This window comes from Trachemys scripta, chromosome 2, assembly GCF_013100865.1.
Source record: "Trachemys scripta elegans isolate TJP31775 chromosome 2, CAS_Tse_1.0, whole genome shotgun sequence".
Classification (NCBI taxonomy): Eukaryota; Metazoa; Chordata; order Testudines; family Emydidae; genus Trachemys; species Trachemys scripta.
The window spans coordinates 78,361,440-78,380,668 of NC_048299.1; the positions used below are offsets into that span (position 1 = coordinate 78,361,440).

Genomic DNA, 19,229 nt, shown 5'->3' on the forward strand with positions numbered 1-19,229 from the left:
GGGATGGAGCGGAAATCCTCCAGGGACATCTCCATGAAGCTCTCCTGGAGGTACTCCAAAAGCCGTTGCAGAAAGTTTCTGGGGAGGACAGCCTTATTTCGTCCTCCATGGTAGGACACTTTACCACACCATGCTAGTAGCAAGTAATCTGGTATCATTGCATGACAAAGCCTGGCAGCATATGGTCCCAATGTTTGCTGGCATTCAAGCAATATCTGTTCTTTATCTTGCTGTGTTATCCTCAGGAGAGTGATATCGTTCATGGTAACCTGGTTGAAATACGGGAATTTAATTAAGGGGACATTCTGAGGTGGGCGTTCCTACTGGGCTTTTTGCCTGTGGCTGAAAAGAAATCCTCCCCGCAGTTAGCCAAGCGGTGGTGGGAGGGGCATTGGCGCTGAGCTGTTTGCGTTTGTCTAGCAAGGATCTTCCCTGATACCAGCCACGCGGTGGGGGAGGGGGTAAAGCGATCATCCCAGAGAATTGGATGGGGGGTGGTTAGTTTAGTTCCTGCTGCTGCACGTTAACACGAAAACCGCAACACTCAACGGGCTTTGCTTGGTATGGGAAAGGAGGGCGCTGCTTTTATGAAGGCTGCAGAAGCCGAAAGACAGTTGCTTACCATGGCCGCATGCAAGCCGAATTCTGTTGCCTGGCCCTGCGTCTGTGATCTCTAAACACCAAAACCGCAGGCACTCAATATTAAGATACAAAATGCGACCTTGTACCGAAATCACATGTGCTATGTAATGTGAATAGTGTTGTTCACCGTGAAAGAGTATACCCATTGTTCTGTAAAATGTATCTTTTAAAATACTTCTCTCCCTTTTTTCCCTCCCACAGCTGCAAATTTTTCAGATAAGGCAGCAAAAAAAGAAACACACGCGAGATGAAATGTTCTCTGAGATCATGCAGTCGACCCACAATGAAAGAGCTCATCTGAATGAGTGGAAGGACACAGTATCACAATACAGGAAAGCGGCCAACGAACGTGAGGACAGGAGGGACGAATGTGAGGACAGGAGGGACACTCGAGATGAGAGATGGCGGCAGGAAGATCAGAGGAGGCAGGATGCAATGCTGGGGCTACTGCGGGATCAAACGGACATCCTCCGGCGTCTGGTGGAGCTTCAGGAATGGCAGCAGGATCACAGAGTGCCGCTGCAGCCCCTGTTTAACCGCCCTCCCCCTCCCCAAATTCCATAGCCTCCTCACTCAGACGCCCAAGAACGCGGGGGAGGAGGCTCCGTGCACCCTGCCACTCCACCCTAGTGGACAGCCCAAGCAACAGAAGGCTGTCATTCAACAAGTTTTGAAGTGGCCTTTTCCTTCCCTCCTCCCACACCTCACCTGGGCTAGCTTGTCAGTTCTCTCCCTATTTTTATAATCAATTAATAAAGAATACATGGTTTTTAAACGATAGTGACTTTATTTCCTTTGCAAGCAAGCTGTGATCGAAGGGGGAGGGTGGGTGGCTTACAGGGAATGAGTCAATCAAGGGGGCGGATTTTCATCAAGGAGAAACAAACAGAACTGTCACATCGTAGCCTGGCCATTCATGAAACTGGTTTTCAAAGCTTCTCTCATGTGCAGCGCTTCCTGGTGTGCTCTTCTAATCGCCCTGGTGTCTGGCTGCATATAATCAGCGGCCAGGTGATTTGCCTCAACCTCCCACCCCGCCATAAACATCTCCCCCTTACTCTCACAGAGATTATGGAGCACACAGCAAGCAGCAATAACAATGGGAATACTGGTTTGGCTGAGGTCTGAGTGAGTCAATAAAGTGCGCCAGCGACCCTTTAAACGTCCAAATGCACATTCTGCACTTGCTAAGCCTATAGTTGAACAGCTCCTGACTACTGTCCAGGCTGCAATGGACGGCTTCGTGAGCCATAGCATGAAGGGGTAGGCTGGGTCCGCAAGGATAACTATAGGCATCTCAACATCCCCAACAGTTATTTTCTGGTCTGGGAAGTAAATCCCTTGCTGCAGCCATTTAAACAGATTAGTGTTCTTGAAGATGCGAGCGTCATGAACCCTTCCCGGCCAGCCCACGTTGATGTTGGTGAAACGTCCCTTGTGATCCACCAGTGCTTGCAGCACCATTGAAAAGTATCCCTTGCAGTTTATGTACTGCCTACCCTGGTGCTCCGGTGCCAAGACAGGGATATGGGTTCCATCTATCACCCCACCACAGTTAGGGAATTCCATTGCAGCAAAGCCATCTACTATGACCTGCACATTTCCCAGAGTCACTACCTTTGGTAGCAGCAGCTCAGTGATTGCTTTGGCTACTTGCATCACAGCAGCTCTCACAGTAGATTTGCCCACTCCAAATTGATTCCCGACTGACCGGTAGCTGTCTGGCGTTGCAAGCTTCCACAGGGCTATCACCACTCGCTTTTCAACTGTGAGGGCTGCTCTCATCCTGGTGTTCTGGCGCTTCAGGGCAGGGGAAAGCAAGTCACAAAGTTCCATGAAAGTGCCCTTATGCATGCGAAAATTTCGCAGCCACTGGGAATCGTCCCAGACCTGCAACACTATGCGGTCCCACCAGTCTGTGCTGGTTTCCCAGGCCCAGAATCGGCATTCCACGGCATGAACCTGCCCCATTAACACCATGATCTCCAAAGTGCCGGCGCCCGCACTTTGACAGAATTCTGTGTCCATGTCCTCATCACTGCCGTCGCCGCCTCCTCCTCGCCTGGTGTTGCAGGTTCTGGTTCAGCATAAACTGCACGATAATGCGCAAGGTGTTTACAATGTTCATGACTGCTGCATTGAGTTGAGCGGGCTCCATACTTGCCGTGGTATGGCGTCTGCACAGGTAATCCAGGAAAAAAGGCGTGAAACGGTTGTCTGCCGTTGCTTTCATGGAGGGAGCGAGGGAGGGAAAGGGGGGCCTGACGACATGTACCCAGAACCACTCGCAACAATGTTTTTTGCCCCATCAGGCATTGGGATCTCAACCCAGAATTCCAATGTGCAGGGGAGACTGCGGGAACTATGGGATAACTACTCACAGTGCAGCACTCCGGAAATTGACGCTAGCCTCAGTACTATGGATGCACACTGCCGAATTAATGTGCTTAGTGTTGCCACATGCGCTCGACTTTATACAATCTGTTGCCAAAAATCGAATTCTGTAAAATCGGAGTAATCCCGTAGTGCAGACATACCCCTTACAACAATTTCTTACCATACATGGACTTACAGCCAATTTAGGTATTAGCTATTTTATCCTTCTCTTCCACGGTGCCATATCATTGTAGGGACTTTACTTAGCACTCTTTACTTTATAAACCAAAGACATCATTTAAAAAATTTAGATAGCAGTCTCTATTTAAAAAGTTTAACTTTTTTGTTTACTTTCTGATAACCACAACCACAGAAAAGGGGGGGGGGACAGAGGGAGTGCAAATATGACGAATTTCTGCTTACAGGTAATATTTTAGGGCACACAAACATTGGGCTTATAAAAACTATTGATACAATGCCTTAATTATGGCATTGTGAAGTTCTACTGTAGATAGGCAAAAAAGCAAAGGGAAAAATTATTCTAATGCAAAACTGAGATGAATGCTAAAAGAAAAGGAGTGTTTCCTTCATCCCGCACATTATGTGGAAAACAGTGGTGTCAGTGAGTATCTCGAAAGTGCGGAAAGTTTGGCAACGAAGTTTTCCAAATTTGTTTCAAGTATAATTATGCTGTGTAACAGTTTGAAGCAGTGACCATCCCAGATTACATATTAGTTTCTATTTTACCTAAAATGATACAGATTCCATTTTGCATAATTTTCATACATAAACAAAACAGACTCTTAAAGAGAAAAAAGCTTACCTGTTCCCAGCTAAAAGACAGACCTAGTGCATCAAGCTGCTCCCTCATGTGTTTAATATTACTGCAAAAAAGAAAAATATGAAACAATTAAGAGTATTAAAGAATATTCCTAACTATTGTTGATTATGTAAGACATTTCTTATCAGATGCCTGTAAAGCTTTTTGACCCTCAAAGGCACTACAGAACTGCTAAATATCATTATCCTACATATGCAGTCCAACTGAAGTAGTTGTCTAATAGGCAAATCCTTCTTATGTGATCACTTTAAAGGCTTCCTGTGCATTTTGGTTCAACCTTCAATGACCATCTATACTACACACTGATTTTTGCCATTACCTTGAATGTAACTGAAGAGAAGAAGACAACTTTTAGTTTTGGAGAACATGCTTTCCCATTATTATTTTGTATATGTATTGCAGTAGAACTAGAGACTCCAGCTTCATAGTGCTACAGACTGTACACATACCTTACAATAAGATAGTCCCTACCCCAAATTTCTTAATCAAAATATAAGACAAGACCTATCAGGAGAATACAAGAAACAGACAGAGGGAGCACCAGGTAACAATGAGACGACAGTGATAAGTGTAATGTGTTGTGACATCTTCTTAACAATTGCCTTACCATTGCTGAGTGATTTGTAGGCATCATGGCAGTCACATTTTAAGGAGAGATTTGAAGGTGGATAACGCAGTGGCATTGTGGATATTTACAGGCACCTCCTCCCATTTACTAGGAGTAGCATGCAAGAAACTGCAAAGGAATTTCTTCAAAAATTTAACTAATATTGGCATTATTTGCTCTCAAGTCTCTTCACTGAAGAGAATTACCACAATATCTTCCCTTTGATGGTGGTCGGTACACTCCTCCCAATGCATGGAGGCCTGCACACCAGCTCTCCACCAATCCTGGCAGAGGGAAGTGATGGAGGATTCCCAAATATGCACCTCCTACATGGCATAACAATGTGGAACATAATAGGATGGTCATAAATGTTTACATTTCTATGGAAATTAAAGGTAAGAATTAACATTCTGGAAATGTTTAACTTTTTATTTTGGTTATGAAATATTCCGGTTTAGTTAGAGAGAAAGGATGGTCCAGTGGCTAGGGTACACACCTGGGACTTGGGAGACATCCACTGCATCCATACCAGGGCATTTGCTGGTATAAAAATTTCATTAAAAAAATTACACCACAACCAACCTATATACAAAAGTTTCCAGTGTAGATCTGGCCTTAGTTTGTTGTGTTTTTTAAAAGAGGAAAAGAGACACACAGTAGACAACTTAACTGAGGTTCATTTTTAATTATTTACATTTAGTAGTTTTATGATGTAGTACAAATAAAAACAATAGGAAATGCAAATGTGGTTTTAGTTTCAGTGTATTACTGTAAGCAGTTTCAACAATTAATTGTTAATTTGTTTTAAAACAGTTTTGTTAGAATAGTCTTAGAGTGTTTAAATATTAAACAAGTTAATAGCACACATTTTTCAGTATTAAAGAGATTTACAGGATTGACTACTTTGTTAATAGAAACTATTAACACATCAAAGGGAAGGGGAAATAAACGAGGAAATGCTAAAGATAAGGCTTCCATAACAATACTAGGCCTCTCACATTAAACTAATAAATGCAAATATGTGCAGTTATTTTAAATGTATAGACAGATAGTATACACAGTGTGGGCAAATTAATGTTATGATGAGAGGCTTAACTGTATTTTTTTCTGAGATTTATGGACTCAACTACATAAATATAAAATGCTTCATTAGCAGTTTACTCTTAAAGGAAAAGAGAAACAAAAACTGCCCAGGCTGAGTAATCAGGGAAGAGGGACATCTAAAAATAAGAGGGCAGCAAAAATAGAAGAGGCCCAGGTTCAATTCTCTGATCCACCATAGACTTCCTATGTGATGTTGGGCAAATTACTTAGCCTCTTTGTGCCTCAGTCCCCCAACTGTAAAATGGGGATAATAATAACTTCCCTACCTCAACAGGGGTGTTGTACGTTAAAGATTGTGGGTACTCAGATAGTACCATGATGGATGCCATATAAGTACCGTAGACAGACTTGTTTTGTATTCAGGCTACATTAGGTTTAGTGGAGGGAATGGAAAGAAGATGGTTATCACCAATTTACTGCCCAGCTTCCTCAGAGGTAACACAATAAGTAATCTATGGTAATAATATATAAGCATTTGCCCAGAGGGGACACACTGGGCAGATGTAGTAAAGCCCAAGTGTATGTGCAATGGTTCTATGAGTTCAGCAGTCTATAACTTCCTCTGAACTATCTTCATGTAGTACGTAATTGACTGTCTGCCATGCATTATGTATAAGGCCTTCTTTTGTTCCATCTCTGGAGAGTAAAAAGAACAAAAGCCAGTCCCTGGTGTTTTGCTAGATGGTAATTTGTTTTCTTCTATATTCTTCTCTAGACAATGTAGAAAGAAAATGCAAGCAATAAATATAATGCAAACAGCATAAATTACCAATGCATAGTATTAATTATTTCTAGAAAAATCAATTAGACTTCACTGCCTCCTCTAATATTTTAGTGGGTAAGGAATCAAACAATCTCAGTATCTGTCCAAGGAATGTGAAAAGGTACGGGCAGAGGATGTTTTCAGAGAAGGGAATAGGTCAAAGTAGAAAATGAAAACATGGCCAAGTCCACCACACCCTTTAGGTCAGGGGTGGGCAAACTACGGCCCACGGGCCGAATCCAGCCCATCAGGGCTTTGGATCCAGCCCATGGGACTGCCACATCCATGCCGCTGTGTGCCCCGTGCTGCTCGCGGAAGCGGCCGGCACTACATCTCTGCAGCCCCTGGGGAGGGGGCGGAGGCAGAGGGCTCCGTGCGCTGCCCTCACCTGCAGCACCTCCCACTGCAGCTTTCATTGGCCAGGAACGGGGAACTATGGCCAAGAGGAGCTTTGGGGGAGGTACCCGCAGGCGAGGACAGCGCGCTGAGCCCTCTGCCCTCCTCTCCCCCAGGGGCCTCAGGGACATGGTTCCGGCCGCTTCTGGGAGCGGCGCAGGGCCAAGGCAGGCAGGGAGCCTGCCCTGGCCCCAGTGCGCACTGCTGCCACCCCAGAGCCATTCCAGGTAAGCGGTGCCGGGCTGGAGCCCACACCCTGAAACCCTCCTGCACCCCAACCCCCTCCCTTGAGCCCCCTGTCGCACCCTGAACCCCTCCTGCACCTCAACCCCCTGCCTTGAGCCCTGTCCCACACTCTGCACCCCAATCGCCTGCCCTGAACCCCACCCGCCGCACCCCTCCTGCACCCTAACCCCCTTGCCCCGAGCCCCTTCCTGCACACTGCATCCCCTCCCACACCCCGCACTCCCTCCTGCACCCCAGCCCCAGCCCTACATTCATGGCCCTGCATACAATTTCCCCACCCAGATGTGGCTCTTGGGGCAAAAAGTTTGCCCAACCCTGCTCTAGGTGGTAAACAAAATAATTGCAGATAGGAGATTTGTAGACATATCATCTACAAAAATTAATGTTTATTTAATCAGAGAAAGTTCCACTCAGTATTATTAAAACAAACAAACAATAAGTAATAGCAGGAGAGCCCAATTTTGAGAGGTTCTGAACATTCATAACTCCCATTGAACTTATTAGGAAATATAGGTGCTTGTCACTTCCCAGGGTCAGGCCCAAACGAAGGACCAATCATCTTGCAACCCCAATTTAATAGTGAAATTGTCAGCAAATCCAGCCAGAGAAGTCATCTCCCTCAGTTATGTACTCTACATTAACAGTTTTCTCCAGCATAAACAGGTTTGTATTTATTCTTCTCTGATTTCAGAGTTTGGGAAATGTCACATTTATAGTTAGGGCCCTACCAAATTCACGTCCATGAAAAAGGCGTCACTGACCGTGAAATCTGGTCTCCCTCCGTGAAATTTGGTCTTTTGTGTGCTTTTACCCTATACTATACAGATTTCAGGGGGGAGACCAGCGTTTCTCAAATTGGGGGTCCTGACCCAAAAGGGAGTTGCAGGGGGGTTGTGGTTTTGTCACCCTTACTTCTACACTGCCTTCAGGCTTGGTGGCTGGAGAGCGGTGGCTGCTGGTTGTGTGCCCAGCTTTGAAGGCAACACTACTGCCAGCAGCACTGCAGAAGTAAGGGTGGCAATACCATACCATGCCACCCTTATTTCTACGCTGCTTCTGGTGCCGATGCTGCCTTCAGAGCTGGGCGACTGGAGAGCGGCGGCTGCTGGCCAGGGACCCAGCTATGAAGGCAGCGCCCCATCAGCAGCTGCGCAGAAGTAAGCGAGGCAGTACCATACCATGACACCCTTATTCCTGCGCTGCTGCCTTCAGAGCTGGGTGGCTGGAGAGCGGCAGCTGCTTACTAAGGACTCAGCCCTGTAGACAGCAATGCAGAAGCAAGGGTATCAATATTATACCATACCATCCTTGCTTCTGCACTGCTGCTGGCGGTGACTCTGCCTTCAGAGCTGGGCTCCCGGCCAGCAGCCACCGCTCTCCAGCTGCCAGGCTCCGAAGGCAGCAGTGCAGAAGTAAGGGTAGCAGTACTGCAATCCCCGCTACAGTAACCTTGCAATATTCCCCCCCCACACACACACACCCCTCCTTTTTTGAGTCAGGACCCCTACAATTACACCACCATGAAATTTCAGATTTAAATAAGTAAAATCATGAAATTTACTATTTTTAAAATCCCATGACTGTGAAATTGACCAAAATGGACTGTGAATTTGGTAGGGCCCTATTTATAATATGCAGCTAATATGTCTTCTACAACTTGCTATTTGGAGTAGATCACATCTTGAGTTTATAAAATCACAGTGATATACTTTAGCTTTTAAAATTTAACCAACTGTACAGTTCATTATTTATAGTGTGAATTTGATAAGTACCTAAGTAGATAAAAAATACCTTTGTGTCCAGTTTGCTGGGTGCAGCCCATGTTCAATTGCAGCATTTTCTGCAGGTAACCCAAATGCATCCCATCCCATTGGATTTATCACCTGTAACAAAAATGAAAAATGTTCTCCTTTGTCACTTTCTGGAATGGAGTTAGTAACACCTTCAGGGCTCAAAATAATGAATTGTTTCACACTTCAGCATTTGCTTTCCCTGATTTGAGTCACTCCAAAAAGTGCCCACTGGGACTAGTTCAGCTTTAATGGAAATATGAGATATGTCTGCCTGCTGTAGTTTGGTGACACAGGGAGTATGAATGCAGTAGGAGTAGTTAATCTATAGATCACTCACATAGGGCAGCACAGTCACTATTTCAATAATGGGTTAACAATGACAATATCAACCCTCTGTAATTTGTCTAATGTTCTAACTATGCCAAAACACAAAGCAACTGACATTATGAGTCGGAAGAAGCTGTTGTATTACAAATCTTTGTGCTAGAAAAGGGTGAAAAGATGAACAAGGTTGTTTGGACACAAATTCCCATATCTGAGAACCTGTTGCATAGCTCTAGGTCAGATCCAAACTGCAGCATTCCTGTTTATCCAATTTTTTTATTTTGGTTTAGGTGGGAAAACGGGGAAGGAAAAGAGTTTCCAATAGCCCCAAATAATACAGGCAAAACAAAACATACACAGAGACCCTAAAAAGTTTTCAGTAAATTTTGTGAAAACAATCTTGGGAATTTTGGCTGAAGACTTTTATACACATTATTTTAGAAAGATGACAATTAAATGACAACTGAAAAAAATAAGTTTACTATAGAAAAAACTATTGATTTAAAGTGGTGCAACCTGTGCACAGCTTTTCTACTGATAACTAATTGATTAGTTAGCCAGCAGCACAGTATATTCAAAAAGCTTTTTTCTTTTCCTGAATGTATGGTAATAGTGTAAAAATGGTTTAACTTAACACTTCAGTAATGTTGCCGTTAAATGTGCCTGGACAGTAAAGTGATAGGTGCTTTGTAAAAGAGACAGAGTTTCTTACCATTTTAAATATGTTATGAAATTCAGTAATTCTGACCTATTACAAATAAAAGATTAGCAGCAGCAGGTGATATAACAGGGATCGGCCACCTTTGGCACGCGGCCCACCAGAGTGAGCACTCTGTCGGGCCGGGCCGGTTTGTTTACCTGCCGCGTCCGCAGATTCAGCCGATCGCGGCTCCCATTGGCCGCGGTTCGCTGCTCCAGGCCAATGGGGGCAGCGGGAAGCAGCGGCCAGTACATCCCTCGGCTCGCGCCACTTCCCGCAGACCCCATTGGCCTGGAGTGGCAAACCGCGGCCAGTGGGAGCTGCGATCGGCTGAACCTGCAGATGCGGCAGGTAAACAAACCGGCCCGGGTGCTTACCCTCGTGGGCCGCGGGCCAAAAGGTTGCCGATCCCTGTGATACAAGAATAGTATTTAAAAGGTTTACAAGACATAAAATTTGATCTCCCACCTAAACAATCATTATGTAAAAATCTCCCTGTGTTATTTTAGAACTCTGTAAAAAAAAAAAAAAAAAAAAAAAAGAGGAACAGTTAGACAAACAAGCAATAGTAATATCGGAAGTTGAATATGAAGACAAATGCTAATACCTCCATCCGGAAAAATGAACTAATTTCTTAGGTGCAAGCACTCCTTTTCTTATTATTTTGTTATTTTTACTCTTAATTTGACATAATCCACCAAACTTGAACAAAAATGATCCCCTGACTTCATCTGTGGTTCTTTCCTATTTGAAACACAAACGAACAAAAACAAAAAGCACCCCCCTTAGATATGTACATGGTGCCTGCAGCACCACCTCAGTATATAAGCATCAGCATCTCACGGATATTGTCTCCCCAACATCCTGTGTTTTAAACACTGATTAAAAACTAATATTACTCTATTTTATTCCTCTGTTGGCACACCAGCTCCATCAATGACATCAGCTCTGGGAAGAATATTTGTTGATTAATTGTGACTCAAGACAGCATAGGGAGTTCCAGAGCACAGATTTACACACAATCAATGCACTAACAAAGCAAGAGATATTGTATTTTTTGTTGTAGCCTTTTCCAGTTACCAAGCAGATTTTTAAACATATCTAGAAACAAAAATACATTCTCCACTTCCCTGAGATTACAGCCATTTGATGTCAAGACACGTTTTGGGCTGACACCACATGACAACAGCCCTTTAAGCATGCTGGGGCCATTCAAAAAATAAAAATGGCTACTATAAAATAAATTAAATGAAAATTTTGCTTAACTAAAAATTCTGTTAAATGATTTTTAATGAGATTTCTTTTTTTAAATGGGATACTTAAAGATAAGCATCCTCTCATCAATTCTTCCTGACTGTTGTTTAAATGTTGAGGGATTTGCAATGGAAAGAGTTGTTACATTTGGTGAAATAGCCTTGTATTCTACAGTTCTCCCACACCCACCAATTATAATCTTCATCATTCTATACAACAAGAAATGTGCCTACAGTACACTTCTGAATAACTGCTCTGGGTTCATTTTTGTAAACATTAAGGGCCAATCTGTATCTGGTCCTGTAAGGGTGTGGAAGGGCAGCTGAACGGGAACAATGAACCTTCCACTCTTTGCTCAGCTGAGCAGCCCATAGCCTCAGTCCTCATGATCCCCAAGTACAAGAACTAGGAAAATGTAGCTCCTCTGTTGGCTAGACTCGCCAGAGCGGCTGGATGATGTTCCTGACCAGTGCAGGAAGAGGGAGCACATGCTACATTCTATTAAAGGGGGTCACAGCCATTGTTCTTTCATGTGTTTTTCCCAGTGGCCCCAGAAACAGTCCAGCATGGAGCCACCTCCTTATATATCTTGCTTAACAGCCACAGCATAACCCTACATTTCCATTACAATAATATACCAACATCCCTCACCAGGACAGCATCACTGTCGGTCTTAAATATCAACAAGACAATGGACAGCACTCAGATATCCACCCCATACATCGCCAAACTCATCCATTTCATCCTCACACATAACAACTTAACATTTCATAATAAACACTTTGTCCAAACCATGAGAACAGCCACGAGCAGTAGGATGGCTCCCAAATAAGCTAACCTCCTTAAGGGAAGAATTACTGGAAAAATGTGTCAGGAAACCAATGACATTTTTATCCTCTGGACAAACAATTTAAACTCTCTCATATATTTCCACGACAACTTCAACAGCCACCGCCCATCCATCAAATTCTCTCTAGAATACCCCCATACCAGCATCAACTTCCTGGACAGCATGATCAGCTTCCAACAATGGAACCCCACATACAACTATATACAAGAAACCCACAGATCACCACACTCACCTCCACAGATCAAGTAACCACCCCAGACACACCAAGAAACCTGTTGTCTAAAGCCCAGCACTCAGATCCCACAGAATATGCTCCAAGGAGAAAGTTTGGTATATATAACTTAGCACACTTAAAACACAGAAAACAAAACAAAACCACTGACCACACACACCTAGTCCTCACCTACCACCCTACTGTGGAACCCATATGGGGTATCATTGAACAATTACAGACCGTACTTGATGGGGACTACATCCTGAAAGAAATCTTTCCCAAACCCCCTTTTTTGGCCTTCAAATAAACTCTCAGCCTTGCCAGCTCATCATCAGAAGTAAGCTCCCAACAGGATACCAACTCAAAGCGGCATCAGACCTTGCAATAACAGCAGATGCAAAACCTCCAGATATATCTCTACTGCTACAATGATCAATACCCCTCCCAACACACCTTTCAAGATCCATGGATCCTATACATGCCTATCAAACATGTGATATGCCTCATCAAATGCCTCAACAACTATGTGCACGAAACTAGACAATCACTAGATTCTCGAATGAACTCACAGAAGAATGATAAAAGACAAAAACATGCTATTACCCATGGGCGAACTCTTTTCACAAAGCAATCATTCTATATCTGACCTATCAGTCCTCATCCTCAAAGGAAATCTGCACAACACCTTCAAAAGATGAGCCTAGGAACTTGAATTCACAACTCAGCTAGACTCTAAAAATCATGGAATCAAAAGTTTCAGAGTAGCAGCCGTGTTAGTCTGTATCCGCAAAAAGAACAGGAGTACTTGTGGCACCTTAGAGACTAACAAATTTATTAGAGCATAAGATTTTGTGGACTACAGCCCACTTCTTCGGATGCATATAGAGTGAATCAAAGATACTGTTGTTATGACTCATTACAACAATCTGTAACCAACTAACCCTTCCTTGTTCTATGCTTGTCCTAATTGCCCATGGCACCTTAAATGGTCTCTTGCAACATGCATTTACTCCTAATGCTTAACAATCTGCCCCACCTCATATTTAGCTGAGACATTCCAATTACCTTTTTCAGACTGAAGAACTCTGTGTAGTTTGAAAGCTTGTCTTTTTCACCAACAGAAGTTGGTCCAATATGAGATATTACCTCACTCACCTTATCTCTCTCATTACAACAACAAACATGCAATCACTGTACTTGGTGTCTTCCTATTAAGTCTGTCAACTTTTGGGGGAGTTTAATATTTACTTTTCTGAAGATGGTACAGTATTGCTATCTCCTCACACATGATTTTTTAAATCAACCTCTGGAATGTCTATTCATTAGGAAATCAATTTAAGAATTTCACCAACAGAAGATATTTTGCTCTAACAGCTATCTAAGGTGATCCTAAAATTAAAGCATGAAGAAATATTTACATTTGAGGTTTCCTACTGGAACCTTAGTTTAAAGAGACATTAAAAATATCCACAAGTGAAACTCCAGAATAGATGTATCTATGCAGTTGCCATAGAGACTAACGTAGCGCACACAATATATTAGAGAAAATCATTTCAAGTTCACTGTCTCTTTTACCTCTATAGTGAGAATGGATTTGAAAGTTTGTGAAATGCAATTGTTTAAATGGTAATATGTCTGTTTCTTCTGACCATACTAAGGGATATGAATCTACAGATAAAATACAATAGTCCCCACACAGCTCTCCATACTATACTTAAGGTCTACTCAGTTACCATGGACAAAGCACAATCGAAAGATGCCTATTCAGCTGAGTATGATTTCTATAGTAGTGAAATACAGGGTAGAAATCAGGGAAGAATGCATGAAATACACACATTATTTGTATATCAGAAGATACATCAAATTCAAATAATACTGAAAAGAATATAAGGACCTGTCATTTTATAAAAAGAAGGAAAAACAAACAAACAAGGACAGGAAGAAAACAGTTTATAAGACATATGTGTATGCACATCAGTTCCTTAGCCACGGACAGTGATTCAGGCACCATTAGAAAATACACTATTTCCCCCAGCATTACAGATGAACAAATGAAATGCAAGAAAGTCAATCACTTTCTTATATTTTGACTTGACGTTGACTTAAGACAAAGGTCACTACTTCTTGTGGTTAAACAACCAACAGACCAACTCAGCTCACTTGGAGATCACTCAGCACAGCAACAACCCCTTCCTAACAAGGCTTCTCAGCACAGATGATAGTTGTTCCCTACCCACAAGGTAAAGAGAAAATAAATAATGGACCCCTCTTCTACTCAGGCTCTTCTCTGTAAGTCTCAGGATGCCTAACACTTATTAATCCGATGGTGAGAGAGTCGTATTATTAGGAAGCAACAGTTATTCAGAGACTGGTATTTTGTAATCTGCATTTGATATTTTATATGAGGCCCATGAAGTTACAACAATAAAATGGTTATTTCATATCATATTCTTGACTATTACCCCACACAGTCTGTAGCCTCTTCTTTCTAGAAAAGATCCTTGAGAAGGATGCAGTTGGGCCAAGAGAAAGCGGTATCTTGAAATATTTTAGATTCCAAAGAATCAAGCTTAACATTAGGTCATGGCACAGCAACTGTGCTAGTCTCATGATGTGGTCCATGTTCTCAGGACAATGGACAGAAGTCAGATGCTCAGGTTCATACTACCACTTCTGTCAGTGACTTGTCACTGTTAACCAGGAGGCCCTGTTAACATGACTACAGAACTGGAAGAGGAAGATTTAAGATATTCCCTCCATTCCTCTCAGAGAGATCTCAGAGCCCTTCTCTCAGAAGGTTTTCAACTGTGCAATCTCTTTATGTTCTGTCTTGCCAAGAAGTGCTTCATGATACAAGATTAACAATATTCTGATAATATTCAACTTTATGTCTCTATCAATCTGACTAGAGAAGGCATGAAAAGCTATTGAAAAAACTTTGCTTAATTGCTAAAAGGAAACAAAGAGCTTGTTTGCATTATCAGAGTCTTTGGTATATAAGGAATAGTGTGTCACAGCACTGTAATATCTCTTTCCTGGTGTGCTGCATTCCATTATGAAGACTGAAATTTCTTAAAGTGCTCAGACTCTACAATGAGTGCCAAAAAATACATCCATTTAATAAACTTTATATATTGGTTTTATTTATTTTAAAGCTGGCAGGAGAAGACAATATCAGGCAAAAACAAAGGGACTTGTTTAAGTGATAAAGAATTTGAAGGACCAATGGTCTGGTAGGTTACGACAAATCCTAAATTCCTCTATTTGCCTACACATTAGGGAAAGAATGAAATTTTAAAAACAAGCTTTCCTTCTCAGCATGTCTCCAAATTGCCCTTTAAATTTACCAGCTAACAGAAACAGATACCTAATAGCTAAAAATCAGGCAGGCAAGGAACAACTGGTAACATTAAAACTGTGAATATTTGACTACTATATATGATCTAGCAAGCAGCACTATTTCAATAATTCTCTGCAACAGTGTTGCCTATTAATATTCTGCTAATCTACTGCTCAATTAAAAAAAAAAACAACCCACAGACTTCTATCATCATAATAACTCTACTTATGTAATGCTCTCATTTATTTCTATTCTTGTTCTCAAAAGAAATAAAAAATGCAAAATTATTCTATGTCTTATGCTATGTCCACACACAACCAAAATTGCTTAGACAACACAATGAGATCTCACATCCTTAATCTTTTACATTCTTATCATGTTTAATTGCATCTCCAACGATTTCTCTTTTTTTAACGTGAAAGAGTCAGTCAGCTAATTAACATCTTAGTTATCTGCCTTTGGAAAACTGGATTCAAATTTGACTCAGTTCACATGAGATATACATGGTGCTATTCATTTAATCTGAAACACCGGAACCATCTTACAATTTAACAAAATGGACAACATTTTCTCAGGAGAAGCTAGAAGAAGTAAAAGCTAATGAAGATCAGAATTGAAGTGCACTGGTATAACATGTCATGGTGACAAGTGCATTATAAGACTTAGACAGATATGCTTATCCCTCTTCAATACCATCAACTATCTACATTTCCAAAAGCACTAGCATAAGGAAAACAAGAAACTCAAGTCATTTCAAAAGGAGGAAGTTGTGATGTGGTTAAGAGAAAAAAATCTTTTCAAATTCCCTTGGGATGTTGTGGAAATGATAATAGAAATGTTCAGTTAGATGGGATTCAGACTATTAGGACCTGATTTAAGTATAAATAAAATAAATCCAGCCACAATGCAGACTAATGGATTAGATGTCACTTCCAAACTAAACAATCTTATAATAATTTTCAGACTATCCCTACAGTATGATTTCCAGTTTTCCTGTAAATGACTGAATCTCACTTGTATTAATTTCAATCTATGATTCTATTAAAATAACACCATGGGAACAAATAAACTGGATCTCTCTCTGTTTACTGATTCTTAAGAGAATTATTCTCAGATCCGGGAAGGACAAAAATGATCAATCTGTGTAAGAATTTGTTAGAAACATTGTAGATAGAAATCATTGATTTCTTGGGAAAAAAATTTAAAAATTTTTTTATTTAAATCAGAATTTTTAATTTATTTAAATTATAAATTCTTCTTTTTAAAAATAAACCTATTGAAAATGAAATCTGAATTTATACAAAATATGTTAAAGCCATAACTTTTTATAAACTCTTAAAACATTTCAATAAAAATAAATATGCTTAATCCATGAGCCTCTCTCTCGCTCTCAAAAAAAAAAAAGTTAGAGTTAAGGCTCTTTTCTATATAAAGAGAGAATCAGAGGGAAAAAAACATTACTTTTGAGGTCAAGCTAGGGTTTTAAAACATGGCACAATAGGTCAGCCTATGTAAGTTAGGAGAATGAAACATTTTCAAGAGACTTAGACAAGTAAAAACTTAAGCTCCAGTCCCTTTCACTTAGGCATATTTGAAAATTTTCCCAGACTGACCAGAATTAATCAATTTAATTCATTTACTACAGTTAATCCCTTGTTTAATAAATCATTTGGTTGCAAACGCGAAACATATTTTGATACAAGAAGTTTATGTATCCAAAACATTTAAGGTTGTTTTGAGCAATAAAAACAAATGTTATATGCTGTTTTGTGTATTTAAAGTCCAGTTATCATCCTAATATAGCTTGATACAAATTATGAACAAAAAGTTAATTATCTAGTAAATAAGCAATACATCATTCACATCTTTTAACATACTAAAATTGTACAATAAGAATCTGAAAATATTAAGATACATAATTGCTTAAATAAATCTATGTAGTTACAGTGTACCCCCCTACGTAGCAAAAAAACTACAGTGTAAAGACTTTATTTAGTTGTAAATAAACATGTTTTAATGGCTATATCAACCAATGAGAATGTACCTTTCTTTAGAAAATAAAAGTAGTACATATGGAAAAGTGGATTAAAATCAATTATTTATTCACTTGGTGAATTAAATCATGATTTAAATTGCCTTGATAACAATAGCATGGTGCAATAGAATTTTTTTCCTCAAATGGAGGCAGGTTGGATAACTTTGAAAAAACGTCAGGAGTATTTCTAAGGTTTGTAAAGGACACAACACCCTCAAAATAAAGAAAACAATATTTTAAAAAATATAGAAAGGAAAATGTCATAGGTTGCCACAAAGCTTTTCTCTTTGAACTTACAAGAAAAGCGCTCCCTAAATAAACTAACTTCAAACCAAAATAAATGTTGTTACTGCTTTATCTTGTAAGTTTAAAGCTACAAATTGATTTTCTGTAGCATATTTTTAAATTAAGTTTTGTAACAAGATTTGTAATTAACACTACATATCTGAAGATCTGTTTTAACTGTACTTCTACCTGGGAAACAGCAATATTACCGTATTACTTTGAGCACACATTTTTAGAAATAGTACAGTTTGTGCTAAGACTTTTGTCTTCAAATTTTGTCTTCGATAATTAAAAAGTAAACAACTTGTCCTATAAACAGATATGTTACACCAGAAGTCATTTATTCAACAACCTATTCCAGGTGCATGACAGGGCTTTAGGTTTACATACAGTCCAGTGAGAGAACTGTGGATAAGTGGAGCCATTCTCAAGGATCATGGGCCAGAAGCTCAGGGGACATAAAATGGACATCGATAGGGCAATGCCAGTTTACACAAGTTGAGGACTTGTCTATGCAGGTCTCACAAATGACTCCCCATACATTACAAAAATACTTTTTGATAAGTAATATAATGAAACCTTGTTATTACATCATTCATCCATATGTTCAAATGTGACTATATATTCATATGACATTACACTTACACTTGGAAAAAACACATGGAAGTAAAGTTGCTAGTGTGTTACTGTACTGCAATTAGACAAAGACTCTTGCTAGTGAAGCCCTCCTGCCTGCTTGTTCATATTAAATGTGACACGGCATTTGCATCACCTGGTGCTCTATCATAAAGTGAAATCCCAAAGCAACAGAGAAAGAAAGAAAGAGCAGCAAATACACGTTCCCCTCCCAACACCCTGCTCTCCCCCCCCCCACCAAAAAAACACCTTTGTTAAAATGAAATTAAGGTTTCAGGCAAATATTACTGGTTTACATTAGTGTTTCAATTAAAAAAAATCAAACTTTGGAAATCTGAAAAGATGAAACACTAAAGTTGCACTTATCCAAAATAGTACCCAAACTGCTTAACTCTGTCCCCATAGAGATATTAGCCTACCACCTAACTGAGCAAATTATACAGATGTATTTACATAAATTGGTTTAGAAACTAATTTAGTTAAATACGTGTAATTCCCTTGTGTAGACACTCATTCTTATTTAAGCATCATATTGAGCTAACTTAAGTCAACTCCTCGCCAACTTAGGCTAAGTCAATATAAGACCAATTTATTTAAATTAGTAAAACTTTCTCCTATAGATAATGCCTATATAAGCAAGCAGCATTCCCACTCTGCTCCTAACTCAATATAATGTCCAAATTGTCGTTTTTTGAGTTTTCCTTTATTGAGAAGTTAAACAACAACATAAATATCAGCCTCAGCTTCCCCCAAGCATGGCCATGCTTAGGATTTCTCACTGTAAATCACACTGGCACTCCCCCAAGTCCCCTTTTTACCTAAG

General features: G+C 40.5%; 1 protein-coding gene across 2 annotated transcripts in view; it reads right to left on the reverse strand.

Annotated features, from left to right (window-relative positions):
* Positions 1-19,229, reverse strand: part of LARS2 (leucyl-tRNA synthetase 2, mitochondrial) — a 111,285-nt gene that overhangs the window by 80,558 nt on the left and 11,498 nt on the right. For both annotated transcript variants that reach the window (XM_034760969.1, XM_034760970.1), the window contains exons 4-5: positions 8,767-8,858; positions 3,842-3,902 (exon numbers count right to left, since the gene is read on the reverse strand). In XM_034760969.1, the coding sequence (XP_034616860.1) occupies positions 3,842-3,902; positions 8,767-8,858 (153 nt within the window). The remainder of the gene's footprint in view (positions 1-3,841; positions 3,903-8,766; positions 8,859-19,229) is intronic.